The following is a 15,867-nucleotide window of genomic DNA, read 5'->3' on the forward strand; positions in this document are numbered from 1 at the left end:
CTTAGTTTAAATAAAATAAATAAATAAATTACTTTATTATTTACCATCACATAAAAAACGCGTAAAAACAATTGTGATAAATTCTAAAAAAAAATTAATGTTATTTAATAAATACATTTAAAACTATCTATAAAGCTTAATCATTTAACCAGGTTATATGGTAATTTTAATTATTTTAATTCAATTAGTTTTTTATTTGTTAACACTTAAGAAACATTTAATCCAACACTCCACTATTTTATTCTTTTGAAATTAATGCAAGATGAGATAACTTATCTTGTTTTATATTTAACATTGTTACTGTAGTGATAGTTGAAAAATAAATCGTACTAGTAAAAACTAATTTTGCATTTTTTTTTAAGATTCATAATTTTTAATTATTAAAATTAAATGTTAAAGACTAATTTGTTAAATGTATTTATTAGTGATAATTTTATGAAGTTGAGGTTGTATCTTGAAGGATCCATTGTGGTGATCATCATCTACCATAAAAAGTTTCTCTTATAGTAAAAAGTAACAAACACGTAGAATCATAAATTATATATAAACTAATATTTTAATTTCCCATTAATTTTTTTAAAATATTAGAAAATTCAATGCATCTAATTTTAATATTTAAAATAATGTATCAACTTTTTCTTTTTATTTACTGTTATCATTTTAATATAATTATGTATTCAATTTTATATAAAGTACCATTATCTACGTTAACTATAGGATTATATAATTTCTTGTTAAAACTAATTATGATTTGACCAAATATTTTGATTCATGACTAACTATTTTAATCATATCATACATTTTTTCACCGATAATCAATTTCAACTGAGAAAAGAAATGTAAAAAATATATATGTATTATGTTATTTTATTCAGTTGGGCTTTTATTTCAACTTTAAATTACGAATCTATTTAAACCAAATTTAAGAATAAAATAAAAAGTATAATTATTAAGATTGTATTTGGAATATTTTAATTAATTTTTTATTTTTTAATTAAAATGTTTAAGTTTTAAATATTTATACTTTTATTTAGTTTGTTTATGCATTTAAGGAGTATCATTAATGTATATTTATTTAAATAAGGTGTCAAAATGGATCAAATTATATGCAGAGAAGAATTGACAATGTCAAATGCAAGGAAAATCAACAAAAATCATAATATAAATTTGTGGTGTTATTGCTCGTCTTAAAAGAATATCGGGTTGGATTATATGAGATTTGAATTATGAGAAGAAGATGAGTGGGAGGGATTCAAGTTCACAGTCTCATAGTTCTAGCCGCACAAACCTTTATACTCCCAGCTTTCACACTATTTCAGAAAAGAAAAGTACACAAGAAGACCTAACTTTCCTTACTTTATTGCATATGTAATGGGCCAACAAGTTGGCCCATCCTACCTTATTTGTGTGGCCCGACGATTTGACAAGTTGAGTGGACCAGAATCTTGTGGGCTAACAAGTTCAAAAGATATTCAAACTCATAAATCAGCCTGCCCAAACCTTTACACTCTCAGCTTTCACACTATCTCAGAAAAGGAAAATACACAAGAAGACCTAACTTTCCTTACTTTATTGCATATGTAATGGGCCAGCAAGTTAGCCCGTCCCATCTTATGTGTATGGTCCAACGAGTTGGCAGGCTGAACAGACCATAATTTTGTGGACTGACGAATTTTAAAGATATCTATATTTACTATAAATCAGTTGGGTTGACAGACTAATCCGTAAGACCCAACCCATTTTATCATTCATATATTTATATAAATTTAAAGATCTTTAATATAAAAATAAATATTTCATTAAATTAATTTCTTAACTTAGTTTAAGTAAAATAAATAGATAAATTACTTTTATTATTTGAATGCAGATAATAAAACATCGCACAAAAAATATGTAAAAACACTTGTGATAAATTTTAATTATTTTTTAATGTTATTTAATAAATACATTTAAACACTATTTATAAAGTTTAATCACTAAACCCGGTTATAATGCAACTTTAATTATTTTAATTCAATTTATTTTTGATTTGTTAACACTTAAGAAACATTTCATCCAACGTCCTCCACTATTTTATTCTTTTGAAATTAATTCAATATAAGATAACTAATATTGTTTTATATTTAACATTGTTACTGTAGTGATAGTTGAAAAATAAATCGTACTAGTAAAAACTAGTTTTGCATTTTTTTTAAGATTCATAAGTTGTAATTATTAAAATTATAAGTTAAAGACTAATTTTTTAAATGTATTTATCGGTATACTATATTTTATGTGAAATGAAAATATTATTAAAGCTAGTTAATATGTGTGTACATATATACAAAAACAAAAAAGCAAATTTAAAATGTTGAAATTGAGATTGTACCTTCAAGGATTCATCGGTGATCATCTAGCCTAGAAATTTATCTGACACTCAAACTAGTAAAAAGTAGACATGGAATTATAAATTATATAAAACTAATATTTTAATTACCCCATAATTGTTTTTAAATATTAGAAAATTTAAAGCATCTAATTTTATAATATTTAAAATCATGTATCAACTTTTTCTTTTATTTACTCTTATCATTCTAATATAATTATGTATTCAATTTCATATAAAATACCATTATCTACGTTAACTATAGGATTATATAATTCCATGTTAAAACTAATTATTATTTGTCCAAATATTTTGAATCATGACTAACTATTTTAATCATATTATACATTTTTTTTTATCGATAATCAATTTCAACTGAGAAAAGAAATATAATATATATATATATATATATATATATATATATATATATATATATATATATATATATTATGATATTTTATTTAGTTAGACTTTTATTTCGACTTTAAATTATGAATATATTTAAACCAAATTTAAGAATAAAATAAAAAGTATAATTATTAAAGATTGTATCTGGACTATTGTAATTATTATTTTTTTATTTTTGAATTAAAATGGTTTAGTTTTAAATATTTATACTTTTATTTAATTTGTTTTTGTATTTAAGGAGTATCATTAATGTATATTTATTTAAATAAGGTGTTAAAATGGGTTAAATTATATGCAAATAGGAATTGACAATATTAAATGTAAGGAAAATCAACAAAAAAATCATAATATAAATTTGTTGGTGTTGCTGCTCCACTCTTTTGCTCTGTCCTAAAAGAATATGATATTAGATGAGATGAGATTTGAATTGAGAGAAGAAGATGAGTGGGAGGGATTCAAGTTCATAGTCTCCCAGCTTTGGCTGTGCAAACCTTTATATTCTCAACTTTCACACTATCTCAGAAAAGGAAAGTACATAAGAATACCTAACTTTCCTTGCTTTATTGCATATGTAATAGGTCAGCAAGTTAGCCCGTCCCACCTTACTTTATTGCATATGTAACAGGCCAGTTCTGGCTGCGCAAACCTTTACCTTTATACTCTCAGCTTTCACACTATCTCAGAAAAGGAAAGTACACAAGAAGACCCAACTTTCTTTGCTTTATTGCATATGTAATGGGCCAACAAGTTAGCCCGTCCCACCTTGCTTAATGAATATGTAACAGGCCAGTTCTGGTTGCGCAAACCTTTACACTCCCAGCTTTCACACTATCCCAGAAAAGGAAAGTACACAATAAGACCTAACTTTCATTGCTTTATTGCATATGTAATGGGCCAGCAAGTTGGTCCGTCTCACCTTATGTGTGTGGTCCAACGAGTTGACAGGCTAAGCGGACCAGAATTTTGTGAACTGACAAGTTCTAAAGATATCCAAACTTACCATAAATCAGTTGGATTGATGGACTAACCCGTAGGACCCAACTCACTTTGTCATCCATGTATTTACATATATTTAAAGGTCTTTAATATAAAAATAAATATTTCATTAAATTAACTTCTTAACTTAGTTTAAATAAAATAAATAGATAAATTAATTTTATTATTTGACTAATAAAACATCACACAAATATTATGTAAAATGTAATAAATTTTAATTATTTAATAAACACATTTAAACACTATCTACGAAGTTTAATAACTAAACCAGGTTATAATGTAGCTAATTATTTTAATTCAATTAATTTTCGATTTGTTAACACTTAAAAAACATTTCATCAAACGAACTCTACTATTTATTTCTTTTGAAATTAATGCAAGATAATACAACTAATCTTGTTTTATATTTAACCTTGTTACTGTAGTGATAGTTGAAAAAGAAATCGTACTGTAGTGATAGTAAAAACTGGTTTTGCATTTTTCTTAAGATTCATAATTTGTAATTATTAAAATTATAAGTTCAAGACTAATTTGTTAGATGTATTTATTTGTATATTATATTTGTTTGTGAAATAAAAAGTATTATTAAAACTAGTTAATATGTGTGTACATATATACAAAAATAAATAAAACCAAATTTAAAATTTTCAAACTCTTCATGATTCACGCGCAGTGAACAAAAAAAAAAGGTGATAATTTTATGAAGTTGAGGTTATATCTTCAAGGATTCATGGTGGTGATCATCTACGCTAGAAATTTATCTGACATTCAAACTAGTAAAAAGTAAAAAAGACATAGAATTATAATTTATATATAAAACTATTATTTTAATTACCCATTAATAGTTTTTAAATATTAGAAAATTTAAAGCATCTAATTTTATAACATTTAAAATCATGTATCAACTTTTTTGTTATTTTATTTACTGTAATCATTTTAATATAATTATGTATTCAATTTTATATAAAATATTATTATCTACGTTAATTACATGATTATATAATTACTTGTTAAAACTAATTATGATTTGTCCAAATATTTTGAATAATGACTAACTAATTTAAACATATCTTACATTTTTTTTATCGATAATCAATTTCAACCGAGAATATATATATATATATATATATATATATATATATATATATATATATATATATATATATATATATATATATTTATATATATAATGTTATTTTATTTAATTAGGCTTTAATTTCAACTTTAAATTATTAATCTATTTATGATAAATCTAAGAATAAAATAAAAAGCATAATTATGAAAGATTGTATTTGTAAAATTTTAATTAATTATTTTTTTTGAATTAAATTGGTTTACTTAAAAATATTTATAGTTTTATTTAGTTTGTTTTTTTATTCAAAGATATCATTAATGTACACTTACTTGGTATGTCAAAATTAATTAAACTATGTGTAAAGAGAGGAAACGACAATATCAAAATGTAAGGAAAATCAACATAAATTAAAATATGAATTTGTTGGTGTTCTTCCTCCACTATTTTTCTTCCTCCTAAAAGAATATGGGATGAGATAAAATTTGGATTATAAAAGGAAGATGGAGGAGAGAGATTAAAGTTTACAGTCTTGCAGTTCTGGCAGGACAAACATTTACACTCTCAGCTTTCACACTCTTTCAGAGAAGTAAGTATAAAGGAAGATCTAACTTTCATTTTTTTATTGAATTTGTAATGGACCAACAAGTTGGCCCATCCCACCTTATGTATGGCCCGGTGAGTTGACGGGCTGAGCGAGCCAAATTTTTATGGGATGACGAGTTCAAAAGATGTCCAGACTTACCTTTAATCAATTGGATTGACGAACCGACAATAGAACCTAATCCACTTTGTCATCTTATATTTAAAGGTCTTTAATATAAAAATAAATATTTTATTAAATTAACTTTTTAACTTAATTTAAATAAATAAATTACTTTTATTATTTGATTGCATAGAGTAAAATATCACACAAAAATATGTAAAAATAATTGTGAAAATTTTTAATTTATCTTTTTAATGTTATTTAATAAACGCATTTAAGGAATATCTATAAAATTTAATCATTTAACCAGGTTATAAAGTAATTTAATTATTTTCATTCAATTAATTTTCTATTTGTTAACATTTAAGAAACATTTAATCCGATATATTGTACTATTTTATTTGAATCAATCTAAAGCTAAAATAGCTAATCTTGTTTTATACTTAATGCTGTTTCTGTAGTGATATGTTAAAAAGAAATCTTATAGTAAAAACTAGTTTTGCATTTTTAAATATTCATAAATTTTAATTATTAAAATTCTAAGTTAAAGCTCAATTTGTTAAATGTATTTATTGGTTTATTATATCTTATGTGAAATAAAAAATTATTAAAACTAGTTAATATGTGTGTACACATTTATACAAAAATAAATAAAACCAAATTTAAAATGTTCAAACTCTTATTATGGTTATCTCGCAGTAAAAAAAAAAAAAGGTGATAATTTTATGAAGTTGAGGTTGTATCTTCAAGAATTCATTGAGGTGATCATCTACCTTAGAAAATTTCTCAACAGTCAAATTATTAAACAGTTTAAAAGACATAGAATTATAAATTATATATAGAAATACTATTTAATTACCCATTAATAGTTTTAAAATATTGTAAAATTTAAAGCATCTAATTTTATAATATATAAATTTATATGTATCAACTATTTTGTTATTTTATTTACTGTAATCCTTTTAAACTAATTATGTATTTAATTTTATATAAAACATCATTATCTATGTTAATTATAGGATTATACAATTCTAGTTAAAGTTAATTAGGATTTGTCCAAATATCACGATTAACTAATTTAATCACATCTTACATTTTTTTTTTATCGATGATCAATTTTAACTGCGAAAGAAACATATATATGTTATTTTATTTAGTTTGGCTTGGATTTCGACCTTTAAATTATGAGTTTATTTAAATAAAATATAAGAATAAAATGAAAAGATAATTATAAAAGATTTGTTTGTAATCTTTTAGTTTATTTTTTAATTTTTTAATTAAATTGATTTCGTTTTAAATATTATAGTTTTATATGGTTTGCTTATGTATTTAAGGTGTACTATTGATGCATATTTAATTAAATAGGGTGTCAAAATGGGTCAAATTACACGCAAAGATAGGAATTGATAATGTCAAATGTAAGAAAAATCAACAAAAATCATACTACCAACATGTTGGTGTCGTTGCTTCACTATTTTGCTTCGTCATAAAAGAAGATGTGGTGGAACGAGATTTTGACTATGAGAAAAAGATATGCGTTAGAGGAATTTAACTTCATAGTCTCGTAACGTTCGTTTTCTGGTAACGCAATTCTTTGCACTTTGACTTTGTTATTATTTCAAAAAAGGCAAGAACACATACAAACCTACATTTGCTTGCTTTATTGAATGTGTAATGGATTAGCAAGTTTGTTCGTCCCACCTTACGTGTGACCCGGTGAGTTGGCGAACTGGACGGGCCATATTATTGTGGATAGGCATGTTCAAATATAAATCCTGACTTACGTTTATTCAGTTGGGTTGACAGGCTTGCTTGTTGTTCCAACTGTAAAGCACCTAGAGTTTTTTTTTTTTCTTCTTATGAGTGATACTGAGGGAGAGAAATGAACATGAATAATTATGTAACATGCTCATAGAAAGGACCATAACCCTTTATGTAACTTTTGCCGGTTACTTAATTTCAATGTTTCTAATTTGGTCCCTTCATCAAATTAGAATATTGTTAGCATCTATACATTTAATATATCATGACGTGCACTTTGGCATCTTAACTATAGATTTAATTAATTAGATCATTTTAATACGTTGACTAATAAGATAATGACCCTAACACATTTAATCCAGTTTAACGTTCTTTTGGTGCAAATTTTTTTTTTTATCGACAATTATTAGTTGTTAGTGGGGAGAGTTGAATCCACAATTCTCCCACCCTCCTTAAGCCCTACCAAATTAACCTTATTTCTCCAAATTGTTAGTAGGAGATATCAAACACACGACCTTTCCCTTCCTCTCTTTTGGATGCGTGACGTGTAAGAATTGTTGGGTCGGACTGCATGACATGAGTTGGTGCAAAGACGACACATGATTAGCGTGAATTAAGTATGCAGTGACAAAGAGCATTAATGAAGGATGTTGATGCAATATGAAATTATGAAAATGTAAACGATGCAAATTTTAAAGTGAATTAATTTTTTTGGCAAGGAGCATTGGTCAACTTGTGCTAATGCAAGATGAAATTATGAGAATGAAGCGTGTAACAATTCAAATGAAGTTCTTGGTGTAATCATTTTTTACACAAAGTGAGACATTGCCAAACAACTCCTACGCTTCAGATCCTCCTTCGATAGACTTTGTGTTCCTGTTAGTAGATGGAAGATACCAAAAATCTTCTTTCCGATTATTGTTTTCCGGATCCAGAAAAATCCTCATTGATAATTCCGGTGACCACGTTTCTTGAAATTTGTTATCCGGATTTCATGTTCCGGTTGCCAAATTTTTTGGATTTAGTAATTTGATATATACTTCCGGATCTGGGGTTATCAAATCAGAATAGTCATTTAGGTGCAAAACTTTCTTGAAGGGTAAAATGAGAGAGATTGAAAACATTGGGGGTGTAGGAAGAAAAACGTGAAGTGCAAAAGAAGCCCCAAGTTTACATACATAGGCCCAATAACTTGTACGCATAGGTCCACTATATACGCACAAGTTATTTGGCTGATCCCCGGACCTAAGTAAATTTTCGAAGAACAAAAAAACAATAAGAAAAGCTTTAGAAAACTAAAACTCAATTTTAATTACTAAAATAAAACACTAAAGACTAGTTTACTTGTTAGAATTATTAAATATGTTTATTATTTTATTATATTTCATGTAAACACAAAATATTATTAAATAGGAGGGATGTCACAAGTTTACTTAGTCGTAATTAATTTTTTTTTTCACTGGAAAAATTAGCTTTCTTAACATCTATAAATTTTTGTGTTTTTGAAATTATTGGAGATAATATCCAAATTTAAAGATAAGGAAATGTTAGAAGCATTATTATTTTTTAAAATCACATAACTGTTAACTTTTAAAATAAGAACTAAAACTATTTTACTTATTGAGATCATTAATTAAATTTCTATATGAAAAAAATATACATTAATCAGTTTTAAGTTTATATATTATATAAAATGTTAAAAGTGTTAAGATGTTAGAGACAAATATAATTTTAACATTAACAATATCATACAAATAACTTTATCAAAAGAATCCAACCCAAGCAACATGTACAAGAGATCACTGTCCACTGTATTCTGCAACTCTGTTTCATAGTATATCTTTATATGCAAGTGTCAAGCTCACTTCATGAAACAGAGATGAAGAATTAATATATAGACACATTTGCTAAATCAAGCACCAAAACTATGCAGCAGCCACATCTCAAGTAGCATATCTGCTTCAAATGTTTTTTGTGAATCATTATTGCACTTCACTGTATGTGAAAACTTTGATCAACTAATGAATGCAGCACTCCAATACTGAAGAAATAATATTTTTCACTGATATCCCTAAATGCTGTTTGCGAGACTTGATGTGAGGGTAAAGTCCCAAAACATGCTCTGGCATAAAATCATGGCGTGTTAGAATCCCAACAACTGGAGGTCTCTGCAACATGTAGAGTTTGTCAGCATATTTTTCATCAGTGAAGCAAAAGAAGTTGTAATGTTAAAAATGTGTTTGACAAAAACAGCTTAACTAAGTACTTATTCATTAAACTAAGTTGTAATGTCCAATTAAAAACCTCAGCTTATGGACTAAACTAAAGTGATCAATATTCAATGCTTCATGAATTACTTATATACTACTTTCATTACTTTAGGAACTGTTTATGAGAGAAGGTCTTAATTCAAGGAAAAAAATTGATGGTTTATTCAGTTTAGAATCTTCAAGTAAACACAGAGATGAAAAACTGTTATGTTTACATGTGATGACAGATTCCGATGAAGAGGTTTTATTTTTTAAATTTGTTTTAAGTCTTCTAAACTCTTGAGTCACTGGATAAACTATAACAATCTTTGATGAGAGAAAAAGCACTATACATACCCCTTGGCTCTTGGGAACAACACACATGTGCCTGAGTCCATGTTGGCGGAAAATAATAGCAGCTTTGGCAAGTGGCATTGTCTCAACAACAGTGTAAGGAGATGCATTAGTTATGGGATGGAGATCAACATACATATCCATCTCTTCCTCATCAATATCAATATCCTCTAGTTTGATACCCTTTCCTGATCCTGCTTTTCCAAAATCTAAAGTAGAAATTCTTTGGAAGCTACTTTGATTTATGAAATCCTTATCATTTGAGAAAATCTTCTCCTTCAGCATAACCAGTAAATGAGACCTCAGTACAACCCCACATAATTCTGGTGCCTCTGTTAAAGGTGGTTCATCAATGACAGGAAATCCATTGTGCCCTGTAGCATTCAAAGCATGCCATATAATGCCCACCTTTTCAATGCCAGAAAAGGTAATCAATGGACCTGAAACAACATCACGTGCCACTAAATTCTTCATGTAAGGTTCTGCATGAGCCTCCAAATAAGGAAGTCCTTTGATCTGAAGTATTAGATCATAGACACCCTTGTTGAAGCTGTCAGCCACAGTTTTTGAGACTAATAAGACCAACATCACTAGTGGAAGTAACAAGAGGTCATTAGTGAGCTCAAGCAATATGACACAAATAGAAACTGTCATTCTCATAGTGCCACCAAGGAAGGAAGCAGCTCCAAGTAGGGCAAAGAGTCCTCTGTCAAGTCCGGTGATCGGTTCAAAGATCCGGCTAACAAGACGGCCGTAGGTAGCACCCGCAAGTATCACAGGAATGAAGAGCCCGGATGGAATGGCAATACCATAAGTGATTATCCCAAGACAGTAAATAGTAGCAAAGTAGATAAACAAACTGGAAATATGAAACTCTTTGGTTATCTTGGGGCTGAGTAGATTGCGAATAGCATCATCATTGGTGTTCAGAAAGAGGGAAGCAAGATCATTGTAGTATCCTGGAGGGCACTGAAAGTTTTGATATTCTCCGGACTCATCAACAGAGGGACAGGCCAATGTTGAACTAGAAGGACAGGGAATGCAGTGTGCAACCCATGGCAAGAAATAAAAGCAACATGATGTCAGAAGAGCAATTGTCACAACAAGAGAGATTTTGAAAGCTGGACCTTTTCTGCCAAAACACAAAGAAAGGGGTTATTAGTTACATTGTTAATACATTACAGGGTTAACCATGTTTATGATCCTTAAACTATAACGTGATTTTGATTTTCGTCTCCATCTCAAATTTTGGTGTTGTTAGGTGTCCATACTCAAAATGCATGAATGTAATTTTTTTTTTGCCTAATAGTTTTAACTGTCTCTTGGCATGAAAAAAACGAATCACGTTGACCTTTTAAGATGTTGACAGGAGGGGAACCTATGGACCGCATCCAATGTCATTTGTCCAACATAGTTAACCCTACATTATATTATACTACCGGTACTAGTTTGATTAGGCTCTTGTGAAGCAGGGAGCTGAGTGAAAGTGAGAAAGTAAGGATGAACCTATCCTTAATTTAAGTGGCTAAAGGTACTACTCTATTAATCAAGGCTAGATGCACCCTTTTTTTCTCTCACTTTATAGGTATGATGCAGCAAGTAGATGACTTAAGAACTTTTTAACTTTGAATGTGAGACATACTCATTGATGATGCTATATGTTCGAACAACCTTATCCACAAGGTAATTATATATGCTTCCGAGAATTCCACCAACGGCTCCCAAAAGTAGTACTGCAAATATATCGCTAGCACTATATGTTATATTGGCTGAACCAACATCATACAATATCAAACCACCTGCACCAAATAGCCCACATTTTCCTGTGGCACAAAACTGAATTGCAACTCTTAAAACAACAGCAACTACTGCAGTTGTGAAGAACGTCCTCCAAAGAAGTGCACTCCGCCACCTGAAGTTGTGCCCCATGGAAAAAAAATGTTCAGTTTTCTATAATGGCAATACTTTAGATGAAGCAGAGTTTCTTTCAAAAATATTTTAAATAGAAGGTGTATAACCTTTATGCAGAGAACAATCAAGCACTTAAAACATAAAGTAGAAGATATATTATGCAGGCATCATCTTTGTTTGTCCAAGGGAAAGAAACAAAAATCTTAATATACATTTCCAGGATTAAAATCTTGGTAATATAATATTTGTGCTTTTCAAATAACATCTTATACTGCATATATTAGAAGATAATATTTGTTTGTTATTAATAGTTTGAGATTGTAGAGATTTTCTTTCAACTAGAATTACAAATTTGCAATCTAAAGATACCATGAAGTTAGAAGAGAGAAATTTTTGAGAAGAAATATATACCATGAAGCTGCCTCTTCAAGGGCAAAGAGGACACCACCTACTGGTGCACGAAAGGCAGCAGCAACACCAGCAGCTGCACCACAAGTAATCATGTCTCGCCGGTCTCGGTCGTTTTTGAAAAATCTAAGCCAACTGCAAGTCAAGTGATACTTGCGAGATCCACCCTGTCCCAATAAAGAAGCTATGCAAGCACCTGTATGTACCATAGGTCCCTCTTTGCCCACCACAAATCCAGCAGAAACTCCAAGGATGGAACCAAATATCTGTCACAGTTTTTCCATAGGTTTCATACAGAAATTTAGTATCCACCAAGTAAAAGATTTCAATTTGTACTTAGCACTAAAAAGGAAAATCAAAACACTTGATACATTAGGAACGAATCAAGAAAAGTTAAGATCGTCAATGAATATGTTGGTTGTTGGAAATTTAAGTGAGTCTAAGTCTCGCATTAGATAAAAAAGAGAATGTTAAATATTATATAAAAAAGAAGACCCATAAATTTATTGACTTAAGATCTTGAGTGAAAGTGTTGTCAATCCTTTATGTAAATTGAGCTTATCTCATATTTATGTAATCTTTCCTAACAAATTCCTTCAAAAGATTCATGAGTGATATCGGATCCATTAGTAGTATCAGAGTCCTTGGCGGCACATTTCATCCATACTACACCTCTAGGCAGGAATATTTTGTTGTTGGGATTGTATCCTCTAAAGAAATCTTAACAACACTTTCAACATATATGATTATGTGAAATTTATTACCCATTGCGAGTCAACTAGCCCAAATAAAATAACTTATATCTGTACAACAAAGAATTATCTTTTGAATTTGATGGGCAATTTGTCATAGTTTATTCTATTCTTATTCACTATCACCCTAGAATGAGGATAAGTTTTTTTATTGCTTAGCCATTGAAGTATATTTCATGTCAAGAAACAAATTCACCCCAAAGTTTAAGTGTACACACTGGAATAGGTTTTATTTTATCTCTTAACATTTAACATAGCTACGTCTATCTTCTCCATATTATTTTACAGAAACACACAAGAGAGAAAGGGTAGAAAAATCAGTAAAAGAAATACACGTCACAATAAATAGTATGCATACAATAGCCTATCTTGAATAATTAAGAAATTGTATTAACATAACCTTGGTAATATCGCCTGGATTGAACCCTTTGAAAGAGAAAGGAATATAGTAAAAGGCTTACTCAAAAGACAATACTAACTCTTCACAAAAATTCTTTCTTCTAAAATAGAAAGCTGATGCTGTGTAATTTTCATTTGTTCAAGGTACTCAAACTTTATATGTGTGCTCATGCTTGCTAAGTCAAAAGAATCAGACCAGAGGTAGACTTGGTTCTATTATTGTTGTAGTATTACTTACTTTTACCAAAAGGGTGCTGGGAGCCAATATATAGTGAGCATCCACGCCATTGAGATATGCTTTTACCTCTGGAATGCCAGAGCCTGCCGCTGCTGGAGCAATGAAAGCACAAAGTGCAGCAGCTGCGGCTGCTAAACATATATTCACACCAGCATATGCTAAAAATGCCTCAAGATATCTGCACTGGAACTTCTAATCTGTGAGAATACATGAACGGTAATGCCCGCCAACCATAATTACTTAACAAGGATTTGTGGAGTTTCCTGAGGAGAAACATTGTTAAAAGTCCTTCTACTTATATATTGTTCATCTTATACAATTTTATTCAATGTAGAACTTTTACCTCAGGTTAAATTCCTAATAGGATCTGTGATAAATGATAGCAAATACTTTGAACCAAGGCCCTAAAATAGTTTCTTCAAGGGTTTGTTCATTTATTTGGTGAATCATGATGGAAAACTCAACAAGCTTACAATATCAAAAAAGACAAAACGAAAGGGGAGTATAAGGGAAAAAGAGTAGTCACAAATTTATTACTTATTTCTAGAAGCATACTATACAATATATCCATTTAAGTCGGTAAGCACATGGCACATGGTCTATAAACCAATAATTTTGAGCAAAGGCTTTTCTGTACTTAGGAATAAAACATTTTCTGTGCTTCACTCTTTAGAAAAATGGAAAGAGACACGAAAAGCATTACAGAAGTATTGCTTGTGAAGTTATATGTGATAGGAATTCAAGTCTGAGTGAGAAATTTGATATTGAACAAAAATAAAGAAGATGAAAAAATTTACAAACTTATCTTTCATGCAAAAGTAACTTAGGAAAGACACAATTAGCATTCTCACACAGAATCAATAAGCAACACATCTGGTTGGAGCTAAGCTAGGAACAAGCTCACCTGTTTTTAGTCATGAGAGTGGTGGTGAGAAGCAGCTTGAAACCAGATATGTTCTCCACTGCAAAACTGTTAAAGAAGCCAACCAATCCAGTGCCTAATCCAATAAGAAGAGCAAATCCCCACTTAAGCACAGTATATTGGATCTGCTGATGCTTCTGTCTGGACCTCCAGTCATGCTTCAATATATCATTATAAAAAATCCTGAAATTGAAGAATAAGGATTCTACCATCTCTGCTAATTCCTTCAGCAACTACTAAAAAGTCCTGAAATGTTCATAATATAAAGAAACGGAGGTTGCTTACTCATAGTCAAGGCTTTCAATAGGGCTTAGGTTGGAACCAACTATAGCGATCTGTGAGGTGGTGTTGGTCCTCTTCACAAGAAGTGGCTTTGTATGAGACATGCTTCTGTCAGATAACCCAGACCAGTACCTTCTATTTTCCTCATACCCATCCAACAGACCTTCAATTTCTATGTCATGCTCATAATCACCACGGTTCACATCATCTTCTTTATTCATCTTCCCAGCTGTGTCACAAAAGGAACTTAATTTATAGCAGATGTATAATTATTACTCAGAACCTGCAAAACTTGTGGTGTGTGTGCTCTACATTATTGCAAATCCAACCCCAGTTTTCAACATTTTACAGCTGAAAGCACTAGCCTTGAAAAATTGACTCTTTCCACAAAAAGGGGTCATGGGAAAATTCTCTCACCACAAACTAATGGCTCCTCAACCCAGATGAACCAAATCCTGTATATGCCCAACCCAAATGCAAACACATTATGACAATTAACCAGAAAACAAAAAAGAAGAAGCTTGAGCTGGATAGAGAAAGCTCTGATAGAAGTAGCAGAGTTCATTGAATTGAGCACTTAAAGAAGTAACAGAATTTACCTACTTTCACAGCAATCAATGATCTTCCTTTTTCTCAGGAGTGTTCCAATTCTGGAGATCACCTCAAGAAAAAGTTCGTTATCAGAGCATCCCTTTGGAAAACCAAAATGATTGCATAAGCTTGGCAGGAATATCCAGACAAGACACTCAATAATTCATTGCAACGTATTATGGTTAGGACAACAAAGACTTTTTTCTCCTTTTAATCAATCGATGCAGGAAAAAAAAAAACAACCACAGAAACAGCAAAATCAAAACACAGTATTATTCATTTGTGAGAAAATGTTAAAATTGTGTTCTTACCAAATTATAACACATGTACAAGTAGTAAATGATTATAAAATATCTGATCAACTTATTTTTGTCTTTTTCTCACTAATTTATTATAATGTTTTTACTAACGATTTTTACTTTTAACTATCATTTTCAAAACAGAAAACATGGA

General features: G+C 29.7%; 1 protein-coding gene across 5 annotated transcripts; it reads right to left on the minus strand.

Annotated features, from left to right (window-relative positions):
• Nucleotides 1-9,021: 9,021 nt before the first annotated feature.
• CLC-C (chloride channel C) lies at nt 9,022-15,629 on the minus strand. Of its 5 annotated transcripts, none has more exons than XM_028068374.2 (9): nt 15,427-15,629; nt 15,241-15,278; nt 14,827-15,052; nt 14,524-14,724; nt 13,620-13,797; nt 12,234-12,496; nt 11,554-11,823; nt 9,915-11,043; nt 9,022-9,476 (listed from the first exon to the last, which is right to left on the minus strand). In XM_028068374.2, the coding sequence occupies exons 3-9, from the start codon at nt 15,042-15,044 to the stop codon at nt 9,327-9,329; spliced, it is 2,409 nt and encodes an 802-aa protein (XP_027924175.1). In that variant the 5' UTR covers nt 15,045-15,052; nt 15,241-15,278; nt 15,427-15,629; the 3' UTR covers nt 9,022-9,326. The 5 variants fall into 5 exon arrangements, with proteins under 5 accessions (XP_027924175.1, XP_027924173.1, XP_027924172.1 ...); XM_028068372.2 differs by having other exon boundaries at nt 15,423-15,629; XM_028068371.2 differs by lacking the exon at nt 15,241-15,278 and having other exon boundaries at nt 15,427-15,628.
• Nucleotides 15,630-15,867: the final 238 nt, after the last annotated feature.

Source organism: Vigna unguiculata, chromosome 4, assembly GCF_037176805.1.
Source record: "Vigna unguiculata cultivar grain cowpea cultivar isolate G323 ecotype 2 chromosome 4, ASM3717680v1, whole genome shotgun sequence".
In the NCBI taxonomy this organism is placed as follows: Eukaryota; Viridiplantae; Streptophyta; class Magnoliopsida; order Fabales; family Fabaceae; genus Vigna; species Vigna unguiculata.